Source organism: Rhineura floridana, chromosome 2, assembly GCF_030035675.1.
Source record: "Rhineura floridana isolate rRhiFlo1 chromosome 2, rRhiFlo1.hap2, whole genome shotgun sequence".
In the NCBI taxonomy this organism is placed as follows: Eukaryota; Metazoa; Chordata; class Lepidosauria; order Squamata; family Rhineuridae; genus Rhineura; species Rhineura floridana.
The window spans coordinates 205,240,812-205,260,849 of NC_084481.1; the positions used below are offsets into that span (position 1 = coordinate 205,240,812).

Consider the following 20,038-nt stretch of genomic DNA (forward strand, 5'->3'; position numbering starts at 1 on the left):
AAGAGCACCCACAATGTGAAGTTGATAAATAGCAGATGGGTGCTGACCCTTACCTTACCTAATACATTTCCTTTAAAACCCCCTCTTACCACTACACAGCAAACACACAGCAAAAACCGCCACACAGGAAATATAGCTAAGGAAAGACACTACAGGGGAAAGTTAAAAAACCCTGTCCCGCATAACATCATCCTTCTCATTACACTCTACAGCTCTTCAGCTGAGACCCAGATTTCCAGACTTAAGTTTTCACCCCAAACATCTAGTTCTTCCTGCTAGAAGTGTAAAAATGACACAAGTAATTTGGCAAAGTGTGTACAATGTGTTGTTGATATCAACAATTAAATTGATGACACATGTAGTACTTTATACATAGACAAGTTTATTTTTTGAGAGTAGAACAAATATATTTGAACATATACGTAAATACGAAAATGTAAGCCCTTGCTGCTTTTAAAATTTAAATCTACACATAAAATATTTCAGGAAACCTCAACACTTTTTTAAAAAACAAATGCAAGCTTCAACTTTGTCTCTTTTTGAAGCTGATACAACTCATTCAGGACTTGCCAGATTCAAGAGAAAACAAATTAAAGACATGTAAAAAGCATGCAGCTTTGTTAACATTTACACAAATACCTGCCAACTTTGACAATTCTAAGTAATATAAAATTCTTTAATTTGTGTATTTATAAATTGGCGACTGGCAGTGTCAACTGTAACAGTAATAAAGCATCCAAGAAAGACTAACACAGCATAATATAGCCATAGGGATTGGGGAAGTGGCAGAAATACACAGACATTTTTCTTTCATCAAAGTAATTTTAAAGGAGCCTATATTCCATAGTACACAATAAGTTAACAAGTTCTAGCCCAGCTAGAATGAAACAATTCCAACATTTTAAAACTACTGTTAATTGTTTGCATATAAACCATATAAATATTACACTTTGGGAAGGTGTTTGAATAAAAGCCTTTATTGTATATATTAGATTTGCATGAAAATGAAAAACCCATTATATATCCAGTAAGAATCTGTAAATTAATAATTAAAATTAAAAAGCTATCATGGTACAAAATTTGCATATTTAAGAAAAGATATTTTATGGATTTATTTCTACTGTATTTCCCAAAATGTTATATCTTATTAAGAACTTCACAAATAGAAAGAACATAAAAAAGAAATACACATTAAAAATATCAGTAAAGATTGGAGTAGCAAAACAAGCGTTCTTTGTGAAAATGACAAAGATCTTACTTATTTGATCTACAGTTAAATGTTTAAAAATAGTTATTTCCTTAAGTAAAGCAAAAGCTTGTGTTTCACAATACAACCCTCTGTCAACAGGTTCCAGCTTTCTCAGTGCTTTAAATGCATGTTCTATTTTCTGCTCTTTTTCTAATGTTTCCAAAATGCATATACATCCAGGAATTGTACCCACAGTAACCTCAACATATGAGAGCTGAGTCTCAAGTTTAACACACATCATTAAACATGCTTACAGTGGAATCCTAACCACACCTTCTCAGAACTAAGTCCTATTGAATTCAGTGGGGCTCTCTCCCAGGTAATTGGGATTAGGATTGCAGCCTTATATAAAAGTACTTAGATGCTGCCTTTCAGGGCAAAGCCTTCCCAAGGCAGCTTACAAAATATAATTAAAACTACAAAAAATTAAAATACAAATAAAACAATCCAATTACAAGAACTAAAAAATAGCAGCAATTTAAAGCAGTTGGACACTCAATTCAAACTCTTGTAGAAGGCTAGCGGCACACACTTTCTGAATTACCAGATCTCCCATATGCCCCTTTTCTGATGATACAGAACATTAATAAAATTACACGAGCACAGGAGATCAGTTGGGAAGGCCAACAGCAAAAAGAGAAATTAGTCTTACACCCTGATCATAAAAACAATTTAACTGTGATGATCAGATAGACCCTCAAGCTAAAATTGCTTTTGTATTCAAAGTGGGCGGAATTGGTTATGGGCCAAAAGAGCCTGATAATCCCTATTCCGTGTTTGCACAGCATTTTAATGAACTAGGATACATGGTTCAATTCCCAAATTCATTATAGGCATATACAAAAAAATCAATGCATGCTAGTCACCTTCCAGGTAGGGGAACAATGGGGCTACCAGCTCTGTCCAGGTCCTCATTATTTCCTCTTACCTCACATTAGCAAGTTACTTCTGCTAAAGACTTCCATGTACAGTTATTTTATTATTTTTTTCACCTTGGCTCCAGCCCTGCATGTGGAGGTTTAATTTAGATGCCTCTCATCAAGCCAATCTGCTACGTAAGGGACACATTCCTGCCACTGGATCAGGGTGTGGGAAGGACCCATACTGATTCCAGTGTTCTGGATTCATGTAATGCACTCATTCTAAAACCAACTCCAACTCCACATATGTTCCAATAGAAGAAAAAAAGATTGTTCATTTACAGAAACATTCTGCTCTTCATCCTACACCACTTTACTGCAGGATAATTCAAGTAGGGAATGTTTTATGGATTTTAAATATGCATTAAGCTTAAATACAGATATAGTAAATGATATACTATATCCTAGAAAAATCCAAATTGTATTTGTTAATAAAGTATATTTGAAGGAATTTTGACTAATGTTGTGGCAATCCAAGTTTTATCAGAAAAAAACACTGATTTTTGAAGAACAGTATGTAAAAAGAAAAAGTACTGCTAAGAACCCCCCACTTTTAGAATATAGAGGAAAAAATATTTTATATTCAATAATACCCAACAAAATTGTGCCCAAAGTTACACATGTAAAAATATCTTTAGAAGTATCAAGCAATTATTTTGTGTGTGTGTGAAGCCTTTATAAATGAAATGTCATAACCTAAGAGATAAGCTCTCATTGGACTATTTTCCCTTTTCAATTCTCATTCCTCTGATATACCAAATATATAATTTTTACATAAAACTAAAGCATTCACAACATGAAATACTCATAACCCTGACCTGCTACACAAACCATGCAGGTGAGCCATTGCACATGCTCTGAAGAATGCAACAGTACAAAACACTGGAGTCGCTCTCAAGGGATAGCCTAAACAAGACAAAACACATTTTCTGAGGAAAAGGAAGACATGAAATAACAATATGTTCAGAAAACATCAGTACATGAAGATTAAAGGACATAAAGGTCTCTTTCAAATTTACGTCAATGTCCTCAAAGAAGAAGGTAATCTAAGAAAGCATGTATGCCCATCCACGTTAAAAAAAATGCCCAGCCAGTATAATCAGTCAATGATGAGCACCATCATATGACAGGATATCTGTATCTATATGTCTATGCATGCAGAAGCCTGCTTCCCTACACAGATAATCTGTGCTGGATGGGGTGGTTATGCATGTCCTGCTCTTTTAAAGTTGAAGAAATGAAACATGCTGCCTTCAAGTCGATTCTGACTTATGGTGACTCTATGAATAGGGTTTTCATGGTCAGCGGTATTCAGAGGTGGTTTTGCCATTGCCTTCCTCTGAGGCTGAGGCAGTGACTGGCCCAAGGTCATCCAGTGAACTTCATGGCTGTGTGGGGATTCGAACCCTGGTCTCCCAGGTTGTAGTCCAACCCCTTAACCAGGGCTGTGGAGTCGGAGTCATGGAGTCGGAGTCGTGAGCAATTTTGGGTGGAGTCAGAGTTGGTACATTTGAACTACAACTCCCGCGAGCCCAATCCCTGGGGCTGATGGGAGTTGTAGTTTTAAAAAGTAACTTTTCCAAGCTCTGGATTCACGTGTTGGTGATGAAATGCCTTCTGCTACCATTTTACTACAGTAAATTTGTTATTACTAGTTAATATACATTTGCCATTTATGAAGGAGTCGGAGTCGGACAGTAGAAAAATAGAGGAGTCGAAGGTCTGGCGTACCGACTCCACAGCCCTGCCCTTAACCACTACACTACACTGGCTCTATTATCAGAATTTAAACATATAGGAAGCAGAACTCTAAGGTATGGACAACACAGTAACAATTAGTATGCATAAAAAAGAATTACTGATGGGACAGAAAAAGCATAGGATTTAAAAGCTCTACCCCAAAAGAACACTTCAAAATATCCCTTAATAAAGCACTAAACCATTTGCTTATTCATTACTATACAAAACATTTGAATTGACTTCCTAAAACTTATTTACAGAACCCCATCTTAAGACAAAAGCTCTTTCAAACATTTTTATAGTTTCTCAGGAACAGATTTCATTCTTATACTGGCAATTGGTTATGGGGATGTCACTTTTTCCAGTATCACACTGCAGTATCTTCTTACTGGGGAAATGTAACTATTTCTCAGTTGAGCATTTCCATTGTCACAGCAAGTGGTTTGAGGAATGGGATTATATAAATATCAGAAGCATCTATAACATCACTGGCAATGTTACACATCCATCTCCCAATTACCCTTCCTTTACTATGAACTTGTACTGATTATTTTTTGTTTAATGTGCTGGATACATGTATTCCGTTGTGCAAAACAAATACAATGTCACTGATATATCCTGTTTTCTTCCACCACCAAAATAAATAAAAGTTAAAATGCTGCAACAGTTGCATATCATTCTTGCAGAAAGATTAACTCCCTTATTCCATATTGTAGAAGTGATGCTGGAGTGAGGGTGATGCAAGTGTAGTATTTAAGTGAAAAACCAGGTCTTTATCAGTTTTGACATGGAAACACATTGTCTCCCTTTTCCCCCCCTGCTGATGTGTCTCCCACAGTGTTGTGCCTTATAATATATATATCAGAAGTGTTACATTAACTATTCAATTATATATATATATAAATTATTGAATTGTTAATGTAACACCGCTGACTTTCTTCATTGCATTCCGCACAAAACTCTCTGTTGCCAGTATCATTAGCACAACTCAGAACATAGTTTTCAGCAGGATTAACTAGTACTAAGAAACTGAAATTTGATTTTGGCATAATCATGAAAAATTTAAATCTTTGCCAACCCAAGTCCCCACCCCACAAAGAAATATCCTTTTAACTATTTCTTTAGAACAATCAGCATCCTTCATTGGTAGACAACAAGACAAAACACAGAGGCTACTTGTGGGTGGATACTCCTGCTGGAGGAAAGGAAGTGGTTTTCACTGATCCCCTTCACCTTGTACCCCCTTCCAAAAGCTGCTCTGGAGGGTTGGAAGTCCCTCCAGAACAGCATGAGAAGTTGCAGTGGGGACTGCAGAGGGAAGGGAAACAGACAAAAATCACTTTCTCTCTTCCTCTAGTAGAAGTCGGATCCAACTGAAAGTTCCTCCCTCAATACATACCCACCCTGGAAGTGCAAGGAAATGAACACATGTCAAACCTTTATTACACAGCAGCTATCTAAGAATCTTACCAGGGGAATTTAGCGCACTCAAGATTGGTTAATGGTTTTCCTAAGAGGAAAAAAGTGTGGGGCAGAGTGATGAAATGGATGTCTATCATCCTAAATCAATCCCCTCAAGGCATGGATCTTTAATCCTCCCCATCCAATGGGCTGAGATTTCCTCAGGAGATTGGTCCATCCTGTTTATGCTACCTCCTTCACTGTTCCAAAAGGCCCCCTTATTCTGCAGAGCAGGTTTGCGTAAGTGTGCAGTGTCAGTCACAGAGAGAGGCAGCAGAATAATAATACCAGATTGTATGGAATGTACTATTAAGGCAGCCTAAAGAACAGCTATTATAAGAGGACATTATATAATTGAAATGGCCAAACCACCAAGAGGATTTCTTGGATTTAACAACAGAAAGTACTTTTTAAACATGTCTTCCCCCTAAACTTCTAAAAATATATCAGTGAATGCTTATTGTACATTTTATCCCTAGATCTTTCAGTTCACACCTTTTGTGCTACAATAGCATAAAAGATCTGGCCTTATCATTTGTAAAATATTTATATTTGTTATATTTGAGATCTCTAGCTAGATATGTTTGATGCTAATTAGTGAATATTTTTAACATCTACCAAACAATATGCTTACAATTATAGTTTGATAAGAGAAAGAGACTTAAATGTAACTATTGGGTGTCAATCTTAGAATTTAGAAATTTTATAATGTGAGGTGAAAGCTGTCCTTAAAATACTTGGAAGAAAAAAATCACCAGGAACAGATGGCATACCATTAGAGTTGCTACACTTTACTGAGAATGAATCTGTCCACATTTTGACCAAAAATTGTCAAGAAATATGGAAAACTAAACAATGGCCCACAGACTGGAAGCATTCCATATACATCCCAATTCCAAAGAAAGGGGATCCCAGGGAATGCAGTAATGATCGAATTATTGCCTTAATATCACATGCAAGTAAAGTAATGCTCAAGATTCTACAACAAAGGCTCTTACCATACATGGAGCAAGAAATGCCAGATGTCCAAGCTGGATTTAGAAAAGGAAGAGGCACCAGAGATCATATCACAAACATACGTTGGATAATGGAAAGGACCAAGGAATGTCAGAAGGAAATCACCCTGTGCTTTATAGGTTACAGCAAAGCCTTTGACTGTGTACATCATGAAAAACTATGGAATGCTTTAAAAGAAATGGGGGTGCCACAGCATCTGATTGTCCTGATGCACAACCTATACTCCGGACAAGAGGCTACTGTAAGGACAGAATATGGAGAAACTGATTGGTTCCCCATCAGAAAGGGTGTGAGACAGGGGTGTATTTTATCACCCTATTTGTTTAATCTATATGCAGAACATATCATACGGAAAGCGGGATTGGACCAAGATGGAGGTGTGAAAATTGGAGGGAGAAATATCAATAATTTAAGATATGCAGACGATACCATACTACTAGCAGAAACCAGTAATGATTTGAAACGAATGCTGATGACAGAGGAAAGCACAAAAGCAGAACTACAGTTGAACGTCAAAAAGCCTAAAGTAATAACAGAAGATTTATGTAACTTTAAAGTTGACAATGAGGACATTGAACTTGTCAAGGATTATCAATACCTCAGCACAGTCATTAACCAAAATGGAGACAATAGTCAAGAAATCAGAAGAAGGCTAGGACTGGGGAGGGCAGCTATGAGAGAACTAGAAAAGGTCCTCAATGCAAAGATGTATCACTGAACACTAAAGTCAGGATCATTCAGACCATGGTATTCCCGATCTCTATGTATGGATGTGAAAGTTGGACAGTGAAAAAAGCGGATAAGAGAAAAATCAACCCAGTTGAAATGTGATGTTGGAGGAGAGCTTTGCATATACCATGGACTGCGAAAAAGACAAATAACTGGGTGTCAGAACAAATTAAACCAGAATTGTCACTAGAAGCTAAAATGATGAAACAGAGGCTATCATACTTTGGACACATAATAAGAAGACATGATTCACAAGGGAAGAGAATAATGCTGGGAAAAACAGAAGGGAGAAGAAAAAGAGGAAGGCCAAACAAGAGATGGATTGATTCCATAAAGCAAGCCACAGAGCTGAACTTACAAGATCTGAACAGGATAGTTCATGACAGATGCTCTTGGAGGTCACTGATTCATAGGGTCACCATAAGTCGTAATCGACTTGAAGGCACATAACAACAACAACAAATTGGGTGTCTATAATAAGAATTCTGGAGTTGTTAAATTTATTATATCACTTACCATATCACCACTCTTTTGTAAACTGTTATACATCAGTGTCACAATTGAGTAACACCTTGCTCTAAAACCATACTTTATTTAGAATGGGAGGGTCCCAACTTAGTTAAAAGGATCTCTGGTAGCAAGACTGGGAGAGACCCTTGCCTTAGATCTCAGAGATCTACAGCCATTCAGAGTAGAAAGAACTGGGCCACTAAGTTATTATAAAGGGAGATTCTTATGTAAATAAATTCTCAAACATTCAGTTAACTATAAAGGATTAGGGATATCCATTTTATAAAATTAATAGCACAATCCTATAAGTATCTACTCAGAAATAAATCTCACTGGGTTCACAATGGGGTTGACTCCCAGTTAAGTGTATATACCCTAAAAACATTAAACGATAAAGGACAGAAAACCAATTGAGAGGAGCAGTTCTGCACACAAAACTATTCTGCTACATGCCACAAATCAACATTAGCACTTTTGTAGCTATATAAACCTTACGATAAAGAAGTGTCAGAAAATTACATATACTTAAGCTACGAATATCTGACTCATTACACTCCTTATTTTGGTAGAAAAACCCATTAATTATGGCAAATATTAAATTTTGGGGTTCTCATTTTATCTTTGGTTGTTATATCTAACCACCCCATCAGGTAGGTCCCAGATTTGCCCAGACCAGAATTCTCCCACAGGCACAAGGTGATTTTCATTGATTCCCCACCTTCCCCCTGCAGCCCCCTATGCTCCCTGGAAATCTGCTCTGGAGGACTGGGGGACCTTTTGGAGCAGGTAGCAATGGGCAGGGGCATTTGAGGGAAAGCAAAATGGGTGAAAATTGCCTCTCCCCAGATTTTCAGCTGGATCCAAGTACCTTCCATTCATGGAACAGCAAGTCTGGATCCAATCTCACTGGATCAAAAAGAGAGATTTTCTACCTAAATATATAAAACTGTTTTTTCTAAAAATGAGATGTACCAGAATGCAGCAGCTTCCTTTGTATGATTAAACTGATTCCTCATTTTAGAAGTATATCAGTCATGATAAACATTTTGCTCCATCTCTGCCCAGCTCCATCCAATGATGGTAATGACTGGAGATGGAAGAATTCTGGCTCAGTATGGAAAGCTGGAATAAATTACTTTCACATCTTTTTTGCCTCTACAATCCTGCAAGTTAAGTGCATATTGAAAACTGGGATCTAGAGGTACTAAGCACCACTATGGCAACAGAAACAGCATTCTATTCCTGTCAAAAGTGGCAAAAGCTTCCAGAGTGGAAAATCACCAGAATAATATTGCACCAAGTATATTGGTGTCCAAGAGATTTAATTAACAAATTAGCCACAGAAAGGAGCCGTCAGCAGGAGCCATCTGTTGGGAATGCTTTGATTTGGATTCCTGCATTGAGCAGGGGGTTGGACTCAATGGCCTTGTAGGCCCCTTCCAACTCTACTATTCTATGATTCTAATCCCCAGTTGTGTTGCACTGTGGACATTACCTGCCAGGCTAAACACTAAACAGGACTAAGACATAAGAAAATATTTGTGTCACTTTTTTTAGTATTTGCTCTATTAACCACAAGAAATAAAGTTTTATCAAACTGATAAATTATGAGATATAAGTAACATATAATTAATTTCTGATCACTATCATTGTACTACTTTCTCTAGCTAACATATTATACCTGTCTGACAGGTAACAGATAAAAGTATACAGTCTGCACATTCAACATTTTAAAATCAACATGTCTTTTTGAATATTAATAATTATTAATATTAATAATGAAAGTTATGCTCTACACCCATTTATGTATGTATCAAATAATATCTGCTCCAAAGAGTACAATAATTTGGTGAGTTTTCTTGATAGCTGCCTGTTCAAAAGAACAATGGAAATATAAACTCTCCCTTTTCCTGAGAAATTAAATCATTACTTTACTCTGTGCATTTTATGAAGTTCTGCCAAATATTAATGAAGCTATTCGAATATAAAACACCATTTATTTGGATTTCCTTCAAGGTTACTAAATACTTTTTAAAAATTGTTTTAAATTGTTTTAAACTACATATAAGTGCAAATCAGGGCTCATTGTATTATAGTTTAATCTGCAGAACCACTGAGATTTTATTTAAAAGCAGATACTTAATTCAATCTTCATAGTGAAATGGAAAACTGATAAAAGTATAGCAAGACATTTGTATGCAATTTGCATAATCATTTAGCCAGAGAGAAAATGTTTCATTATATAGGGCATATTCTCAATCTGAATTTAAAGTTGGCATAGGATTATATAATTAACAAACACTTTAAGCTGTGTGTGCTATCGTCACATAAAATTTTAAAATGTAGAGGTCACAATAACCTAAGCAATACAAGCTTTCAAATATTCCATCAGCTTAGAAACTTTAGTCGATATTCAATGAAATTGTGCTGGTACAACAGGATTCCCCCCTACCCTCCTTTGCATGTGCCCCACGTCAACCCCAAAACTGCTCCAGAGGAGGTTGGGAGAACCCCCAGTACAGACTATGGGGGTGTGCAGGGGCAAAAGTTCTGTTGCCCAAGGATTGCACTTAATGGAATGTTCACCTTAGTACTATGTTGAATACAACCCTTTGCTATAACTTATCTCAAAGTATTCAATTAACAGCACAATCTGATGCATATTTACTCAGAATTAAGTCCCACTGAATTCAGTGGGGCTTACTTACAAATAAGTGTGCACAAGACTGCAGCCTAAGTAATTTATGTCACTAAACTGTAAAAACCTCAGACTCAAAGGTGTTCAGCTCCTTTAGCACCAGAGCCATACTGGAAACATGTAAGTGTGTCAACTGACCTGTCTTTTTTAATTAAAATAATTAATGCAAACTTCTGTCCTGTTCTTATTTACATAGACTGCAGGCATAATTTAAGTTCCTAAACACAGTGTGGAAGCCAAGGCACATCTGGTAAACAAGCTGTGTTAGTTCTGTGCTGTATATTTGGAATTAAAAACTCTATAAACTCAAATTAGGATTTCAAAATGATTATATCACTTTAGCCACCTCAAAAGACACAGCAATTATGGTTGTAAAGCATCCTATAACCCTTGCTAGGCAGTAAGCATCACTGAACTCACTAAGTTTTATTTCTAGGTAAGCATGCATTAACAAACATGCATAAAGTCACATTGGTCTGGTGCCAGATTACAAGTCTTCTGTGTCTGTCACTATATTTTTCAAGGTTACTTTTACAACAAGGGCTAGAATCATAATTTTTCCCTAAATGACTAGATTGCAAGAATGCTAAAAAGAATCTAGTAAGCCATACAAAAAATACTTCTTGGACCACTTATCTCATTCCTGATGAAAATACTACCAATCACATTAAAACATTTTATTTCCAGGATTCCATCGGTTTCCATAGGTACATCTGCATTAGGTTTCTTAAAACACTTCTGATAGATGCAACTATGTAAACATGCCATTTATAGGAAAATGGATATTATATATATATATTGCATAGGATTTGGGTTTAGTTTATTCTACAATGCAGCAATGTGTTTTTAAAATCTGCCAGCTGTTCTCTGTTTATGCAAATATCTATGCATGAGTTTAACTTTACACAAATTACCCCAATGAGTTCACAACAGGATTGCTCAATAACCTTTTGCAGGACTTGAGCACAGGAGCTGTAAAAGTGCTCTGCATATATTGAGATATTATGCTTCAAAATGAAAGATATTACCATTTCAAATGCATCGGTAAGAGTCACATTTACAATTCCAAATATATTACAACTACAGTAGGAAATCTCACTGTAGTACAACACAGTGAATAAATGTGAAGCACAGTGTTTGATAGAATGTCCCTTTAGTTTTACCAATGCATAAATGGTTTAAAGTTAAAACGTGCCCCAGAGAGGAGCAAAATCTGAAGAGTATTGCATACAGGTATGGAAATCATGGCAAGAAAATGAAAGCTTAATATTGCAAGTGGAATGATGCAATAAGTTCACAATTCTCACTGAAGTTACTAGAGCACATTACACAGCATCTCCAAAAGGCATTTGTCACATTGTTCAGTTACTCATCAAATGCAATTATAGGTGAACTAAATAATGTGGACACATTATGTATCATAAAAACCTCTGAATGTTATGCTATAACAAGATAGCAAACTGTCAAAGATATTATGCATCGCAGCATGCTCAGTTTTTGGACCCACAGATAATTCTCACTTAACAGAAGCTAATTTTTATGTTTAGAAAGTAGGCATAAATATTTGTTCAGAAAATCTTTACATGTTTTTAGTATTAAAAGTTTAAGAAAACCAGCAGGCTCCTTTTACAAGTATTATGAAGCTATTAACCACCCAAATAATCTTTCAAAATATGAAAACAAAAATGGCCAAAATCTATAGAAGAAATCATACAGTTCTGCATTCTAGTTGCCAAGCCCTGAATAGTGAAAGTGTTGCATGTATTTTGTGCAAGGATTCATGCATCCATTTCACATGCTGAAAATGACCTTTCTTTGTGGCTTGATTTTCCGTTTGCAGGAAACCTGCATAAGGAAGAGAGCTGCTGCATATATGAAAGCAGCTTTTTTTGATCCTGGCCACTAAGTTTCAGCACTGGTCATATCATTTTGCCATCTTTCTAATGTACATAAATAATCAAAGAAAGCCACCCCTAATTAAGATGTCTGCATGCACACAGAGCTGTAATTGCTAGTAAACAGTTATTACATTTATGGAACTCTTTTAATTTCCTTAGCTGGCAATGAAAAAGCCCTGTTTGCATGTGCAGTTACCTCACTGGACTGCAAGCTTTGTTCATTAGCTTCAGTTTTGGCTATAGTCACAGCAGTATTTTAACATGTCCTATCTTGAACTAGGACTGAAATGGAAAATTAGAAAGTTTGTGAAAATGTGTGCTTAATGCAAGAATTTATAAGCTGTGGGTAGAATCCAATCTGTGCCCAGGGCTGGCTCTAAAGGGTGGCCAGATGGGGCCCTGGCTGAGGGCCCCTGCAGCTACAGGGCCCCCTGCACTCCCCTTCCACAATCCATAGCAGGATTGCTGCCGCGGATCACAGGGCAGGAGCTTCCAGGCTGCCCGCCATTCCCCCGCTCCACCTACCTTTCTCTGTGCTGTTTTTTGCAGCTGCGCGCACTGTGCGCACAGGGTTACCATTAACCAAGATGGTGGCCAAGGTTTCCCTAAGGGAATACACACGTGTAGCACACATGCGTGCCATCAACCAAGATGGTGGCACAGGCTTCAGCCCCTTATGGAAACCTTGGCTGCCATCTTGATTGATGGCAACCCTGCGTACACACCGTGCACAGCTGCAAAAGCAGAAAGGGAGGTTGAGCAAGGGAATGGCGGGTGGCTTGGAAGCTCCTGCCCTGCGATCTGCGGTACCAATACTGCCGCAAATCACAGAAGGAGAGTGCCGAGGCCTGAGGCAGGCTGGTGCCCAAGGGCCCCGGCATGCCTGGGGCCAGCTCTGTCTGTGCCCTTGTGCTCACTGGAGGATTTTTGCCAATTGCCCCTCTCCCTCAGAGCCCTCACCCCTAAATCTAATCCAGAGAGTTGGAGGACCCTCTAGAACAAGGTTTAAAGGTGGAGTGGAAGGCTGAAAGGAAGCAGTCAAAACTCACTTCTCCTCCCCTTTTGGATCAAAAGTCATTCCATGAATGAAAGGACACCAGTGAATTCCACTCAATATATATTACTATGTTTAAAGAAGCACTTATGTCAGCAAGTTATACCCACTGAATTGTTCAACAGAGCAAATCTGTTATTCAGTCAGAGAATTGGAAGATGCTCTCTGGATTATGGCTGTCTGTAGGATTTGTTGGTTGCAGAGTCTTGGTAGGAGTAGTTTTACCATGTGAATGAGAAGAGGAAGAATGAGAACTTTCACTGGAACTACTGCGAGTCTCTGTACTTGTACTTGTTTTTTTCATCTTCCTCCTTTTTGCAAGAGGTGCCTTGTCAACATTTTGCAGGCAAAATCCTTCCCTCTTGTACTTGTTAAAGGCCTATTTAAAAAGATAAATACAAATCTGTATTCAAACTAGATTAAGTTCTTAAAGCTATTTAAATATAAATATTAAAAATATTTTCCCTAAACAATTATATTATAGATGTAAAGAGGTTTTAAGAAGCAAGACTTGAGTATCCAACAAGTAATATTCCATTTAATATTGATGTAGGCGGCAGTTCTGGACAAGACAATTAAAGGATATATTTGTTTAATAAGATGGTTGTGGCCAGTACGCAGATTTTGATATACATTTATCTATGGTTACTTTTTTAGATGTTGTATTAAACATTGGCAATTTCACAAATGGTAGTTATCCTAAAAACAGAACAAGAGGTAGGGTTTCCATACTAAAAACATCAAACCCAATTCATTTTTTCCTCCTGAAAGCTTCATCAGTGTCAGGTTTGAGGAGGTCTTTGGCAAAGTACATTCTGATCGCCTCACACCTTTACCTGCCTGATGGGAGCACACTCCAATGGAGCTGTGATTTAAATTTACCATAATGCTGTGAAACAAATGCTAAGTTGAGGGCATTGTGGGAAATTAAAATGACACCCCCACATCCATTGCAAAAGCTGCTTTAAGGGGGCTCCAGGCCAGTTATCAGCAACACCTGGATTTCAGCAGCTGCCCAAGGATACCATGTGCTGACACAATTAGCGCAAGGCCTTCTGACATCCATTTGAAGGATTTGGTCCATATCACAGCTAAATATGAGGCCTAGAGAAGCTTAGAGTTGTAGATGACAGAAATGGCTGCTGGGGGCATAAAAGTTAACAATTTATGGGCTTGTGAGGGTTGAATAGGATTAGGGCAGGATAGCAACTTTCTCAAATAAGAGCTAAGCATGGAAGAGAATTTGGTTTAATTTTTTAAAATCATTTTATAAAGAGAAAGTGACTATCGAAGGTTGGATTTTAAGCAAAGGAAGAAAACTCTTTAAACTGCTTTGGAATAGAAAGGATAAGTTAGATCTATATTTTTTGTTTCATTCATTCAGTACACTTTTATTCTTTGACAGATGATTCTGAATCTCAAGAGAATGGTGTCATATCCTGTTTAGCATATGTTCATCATTATAATCTTTATAATACTTCATCATTATATTCTAGCATCTTGCATGATCGATTGATACATAAATGCCCTAGCATGAGCCAAGAGAGCCAAGAGAGCAGGAAGGATTTTGAAATGAGTTAGAATTATCTTCAGGACAGACAACTATTAGCAGAAACCAGGGATAGGACCCAATGTCTCAAGAGTTCCTTCAACAGTGATTTTGAGTGTAACTCCTCCAATTTACCCCTCCTCACACACAATTTCCCCACTTCAACAGAAAACTTCACGTGTTCATAGAACCCACTGGGACCAACAGAAAAAGCAGGGGTGCCTCATTGAAGGGGTCAAGATGAAGCATCCTCACTTGAGATAAAGCATTAGATATTTCTCTCAGAGGTCTCCAAACAGGTAGCATAACTCTCCTGCAGCCTGGAGACATGAAATACCAAAGCTTCACAGAAGACTTTGATCCTCCCCCATTGTTGAGGTTCAGTCCATTTCCTCTATCAGCTCGGAGCACATATGGTCATGGAACCACTCAAGATACCTGCTGTGGATGGGCCTATCGCTGAACTAGTTTCTCGCATGCTCCTCCCCAGAGATGGAGATGCCCAATTGAAGTGCAGGTTAGATGTAGCACTTAAGTGCTCATATGACACCATTTATTTGCACATCTATTTCTGCCTCTGTCTTTATCAGGACAGCTCTGCTTTGTATTTTTGACCTGCTAGACAATCCCAACCAGGACCTTGTTAAGATCAGAAAGACGTGTCTCCAGGGCCACTGCCTTCATAGCCAATACTACATGTACTCAGCTCTCCTGCCATGCTATGGCAGCAGGAACAGTGGTGCACAGGAACCTCTGGCTCACTCACTTGGATGCAGATGCCTATTCACAAGCAAACATGGCCTTGGTTCCTTTGCTGGCACAAAACTTTTTAGCTAGGTGTCATCGACCAAAGTCTCAATAGAAACTAGAAACAAAAGAAAGTCCATGCCTTTACAGAGGACTGCTCCAATTCTACTCCATTCTTTAAGGCTATGGTTTTGCCTGCCTCAACTTAAGGGTTTATGTTGTTGAGGTCTGCTCTCTATGCTTTATCATGAAACTGAGCCTCAACAGGAAGGGAGGGGCAAAGTCTTCTATGAACCTTTGGCATTTCCTGTCTCCGAGCTGTAGGGGGGACTATACCACCTGCTTGGAGACATCATCCATGAAGAAATACCATTTATGGTAAAAACAACAGTTCCTTCTGAATCTATATGGACCTAAAATGCATCTTACTTTAAATGACAGGCTGACAAAATAAGCATATAGTTTAATGTTTAGAAAGTAAGACTATATGAGCTTACATTAAAGGTTGCTTTGACATAAGTGTTAACAGCAGCTGCTGAAGATCCTAAATTGTCTGGAGTCATTAATGGGTTGGATGATAGTTGGCTACCATCTTGAAGCCATTCATTGTATCTCAAACTGGTCATTTTAATTCTCTTATTTGGATCCACTGTAAGAAGTCCTAATAGGAATTTATTAGACATTCTTATATCAATGAATTATTATTTACCTTTTTAATAGTCCTTAACATTCATTTGAAAACAAAAATGCAATGCTTTGACAATTCAGTTTATGACTATATAGTGACACGGTTTAGGAAAATTGGGGGTTGCAGAAATCTGTCTTTTTTCCTCTCAGAAATCAATCTTGAATGAATAGATGAATTAATTATGAACATATATATAAACTCAGAGAATCCCTATTAAATAAATTGTTCACAACAGTTAACATTAATTGTGTATTTGCAGAAGTTCAATCTAGGAAATAAGGTTAGGTTATCATAATGGCTGTTATCCAGAAGTGTATGGACTCCAGATTTTTTCTAAGTAAAAATAAAATAATATTTTTAAGATTTAAATCAGCTGTTTTTAGGAGGTTGTAGTTACTAGATTTCTTTTTTACATAATAAATAGCTAATATTAAATAACCTGGATATAAGCATGCTAGCCTTTCAGTTAATATCTAAACTGAAACAATGCCAAAACCATTTCGATCATTTCTCAAATACGAATATTTATACTCTAGCTATCACATCTAGGCATTTCATTTTCATCTGATGAAAATAAACTGCTCTAGTCTGCCCAGGAACTATCAAAGCACAGAGTCATGCTACACCTGCTGAAATTCCTTCTTCTACACAACTATTAAACTGCCCTCTTTTCCTGGTCACACTACCTATCCATCATGGGTGTTCATTTTATGTGCTACTTGGCTTTTGTGAGGATGGGGCAGGGGCAAAGTAGGGAGAAGAAATGAGCAACTCTGGGAAGAAGGCAAGACGAAATTCTCCACTCTCCATGTTGCTATATTCCCATACATATTCCTGTATAATGTTCAAATGTACATCAGTGGTAAACTAGAGTCTGTGAGCAAAAGATTGGTTAGGGTCAAAAGAGGAGACCTCCGAGGAGAGCAGAGGAAAAACAGAAGCAATGTGTTTTTAGACTGTAAGCCCGCAGGCAAGGACTGTCTTGTATTAACTGATTTACGTAAGCCACTCTAGGCACCTGTTTGGCTGAAGAGTGGGGTACAAATACAATAAATAAATAAAAGAGTCAATCTAACTGCAGACAATTGATTTTGCACAGGTTGTGCTATCTTCCTTGGAAAACTTCATTTTAATTAATTCCAAGAATCAAATTACTAACAATTACTAGAATTACTAGAAACACAGTAATGAAGTGATGGGTCAATATATACCTTGTATTAAATCTTTAGCTTCCTGAGAAACACTCTTCCAAGCTTCTCCTTCAAAAGAAAACTCTCCTCTTTTAATTTTCTTCATAATTTCCAATGCACTTGTGCATGTTATATTTTTATCTTGAGATTGGAAGGGTATTTGTCCTGAGAGCATTGTAAACTTATCAAAAAAGAAAATACAAAATCAGTACTACATGCATATTCGTGTGTGTATGAGTGAAAGAGAGCTGGACATATACAGACACACACAAAAAAGCAAAAACATATTAAACATGTCACAAGCAATTTACACAGTGAAACAATTTACATTATGTTAGGAAAAAAAGTCAATTTTTACACATCCACAATATTTAAGATATTCCAGAAGTTATAGAACGATTCGGTATTATTCGGTATTATTTCTGCAACAGTGGGCTATGTAGACATTACATACAAACACTCTTTTAATTGTGATTAAAAGGTCAGTGACTGAAATCACATATTTCTCTTCTGCATTAAACACCCTGCATCACATGTAGCTAAGGGATATGTCAGAACAGATATTAAGCATGCTTAAGACTACTCAGATTCCCTGATTACCTATGATCTGAACTTGATTAAAAAATCCTGGTTCAGCAAGGCTGCCACAAAGAAATGTGTGATTCCATGACCCACTCCTTGACTTGGATCCAGACTCTCCTCCTGTCAGCGATAGTATCACCTGCAGAGTCCTTTCTGCTCAGAGGATACTCCCACCAGTGGAAGGAATGAGCTGCGTTTTGCCATTTTCTCCTGCTCCTCCATCCTCCCAAAATTTGATTTAGACAATTGGGGATCTTCTGGAATAGTGTATGGCAACTCCAAGGAGAGGGGGTAATCAGTGAAAGTTGCCTCCTCTCCCACTTCTGCCAGCAGAATCTCTCCCCACTTATTTAAGTGAGAATAGATCACAAGCCTTCTATTCAAGGACAGCTACAGTAAGTTTGGATTCAACCCCTCATCTCTTAACCGTAATTAAGACAGAGCCAGTATTAGATCTGCACCAGTCCAGTAAATATATATTCTAGTAATTAATGGTCAGCAGTCACTTTAATCTGTTTGGGATTATTACAATTAACTTTTTCCGCCAGCAATTTGACCAAATGCTTGTCAGTTGTTTCAAAATGTAGAATAAAGCAAGCAATTCACTTACCAAAATGACTCCCAAACTCCAGAGATCACATGATTCATCATAACCATTATGATTTAAGAGCTCGGGTGCAGCATAATGAAGAGTAAAACATGGCGTCTTAAGAGGCTGATTATCAGGTGGTTTTAAGCGGGCAAATCCAAAATCAATTATTTTTATTTCAGAATTATCATTTTCATCTATAAATATTAAATTCTAAAAGAGAAAATTTAGAATTAGAGATTTGCAAGATATGCTATCGATGTAAACCTCCAGTTACAATAATCAAAATATATTCTTTATTCTTTCATAGTTGAGATAACTACTGGATTATGTCTTATGTCAAGGATAAGGAACCTGTGGCCCTCCAGATATTGGACTACAAGTCTCATCATAAGAAAAGACATTATGGATCAGACCAAAGGCCCATTTCTTACAGTGGCAAACGATATACCTATGGGAAGCTGGGAAGCCCACAAGCAGGATACAAGTGAAACAATATTCTCCCCACCTGTGATTACCAGCAACTAGCATTCAGAGGCATACTGCTTCTGACAGTGGAGATAGAACATAGCTATTGTGGCTGTTCTTGTTGTTGCTTTTCATAGAATCATAGAATAGTAGAGTTGGAAGGGGCCTACAAGGCCATCGAGTCCAACCCCCTGCGCAATGTAGGAATCCAAATCAAAGCATTTCCGACAGATGGCTGTCCAGCTGCCTCTTCAATGCCTCCAGTGTCGGACAGCCCACTACCTCTCTAGGTAATTGGTTCCATTGTCATATGGCTCTAACAGTTAGGAAGTTTTTCCTGATGTCCAGTCAAAATCTGGCTTCCTGCAATTTGAGCCCATTATTCCGTGTCCTGCACTCTGGGACAATCGAGAAGAGATCCCGGCCCTCCTCTATGTGACAACCTTTCATCTACTTGAAGAGTGCTATCATATCTCCCCTCAGTCTTCTCTTCTCCAGGCGAAACATGCCCAGTTCTTTCAGTCTCTCCTCATAGGGCTTTGTTTCCAGTCCCCTGATCATCTTTGTTGCCCTCCTCTGAACCCGTTCCAGTTTGTCTGCATCCTTCTTGAAGTGTGGAGACCAGAACTGGACGCAGTATTCAAGATGAGGCCTAACCAGTGCTGAATAGAAGGGAACTAGTACTTCACGCGATTTGGAAACTATACTTCTGTTAATGCAGCCTAATATAGCATTCACCTTTTTTGCAGCCCCATCACACTGTTGGCTCATATTCAGCTTGTGATCAACGACAATTCCAAGATCCTTCTCACATGTCGTACTGCTGAGCCAAGTATCCCCCATCTTATAACTGTGCATTTGGTTTCTTTTTCCTAAGTGTTGAACTTCACATTTATCCCTGTTGAATTTCATTCTGTTGTTTTCAGCCCAATGCTCCAGCCTATCAAGG

The 20,038-nt window shown here is 37.8% G+C and overlaps 1 protein-coding gene across 5 annotated transcripts in view; it reads right to left on the minus strand.

Annotated features, from left to right (window-relative positions):
* Nucleotides 1-1,198: 1,198 nt before the first annotated feature.
* Nucleotides 1,199-20,038, minus strand: part of RPS6KA5 (ribosomal protein S6 kinase A5) — a 103,470-nt gene continuing 84,630 nt past the window's right edge. For 2 of the 5 annotated variants that reach the window (XM_061611956.1, XM_061611959.1), the window contains 4 exons: nucleotides 18,643-18,834; nucleotides 17,472-17,631; nucleotides 16,070-16,233; nucleotides 1,199-13,655 (listed from right to left, as the gene is read on the minus strand). In XM_061611956.1, coding sequence (XP_061467940.1) covers nucleotides 13,416-13,655; nucleotides 16,070-16,233; nucleotides 17,472-17,631; nucleotides 18,643-18,834 — 756 coding nt within the window. In that variant the 3' untranslated portion in view covers nucleotides 1,199-13,415. The remainder of the gene's footprint in view (nucleotides 13,656-16,069; nucleotides 16,234-17,471; nucleotides 17,632-18,642; nucleotides 18,835-20,038) is intronic. The other 3 variants (XM_061611958.1, XM_061611957.1, XM_061611960.1) reach the window with 3 other exon arrangements.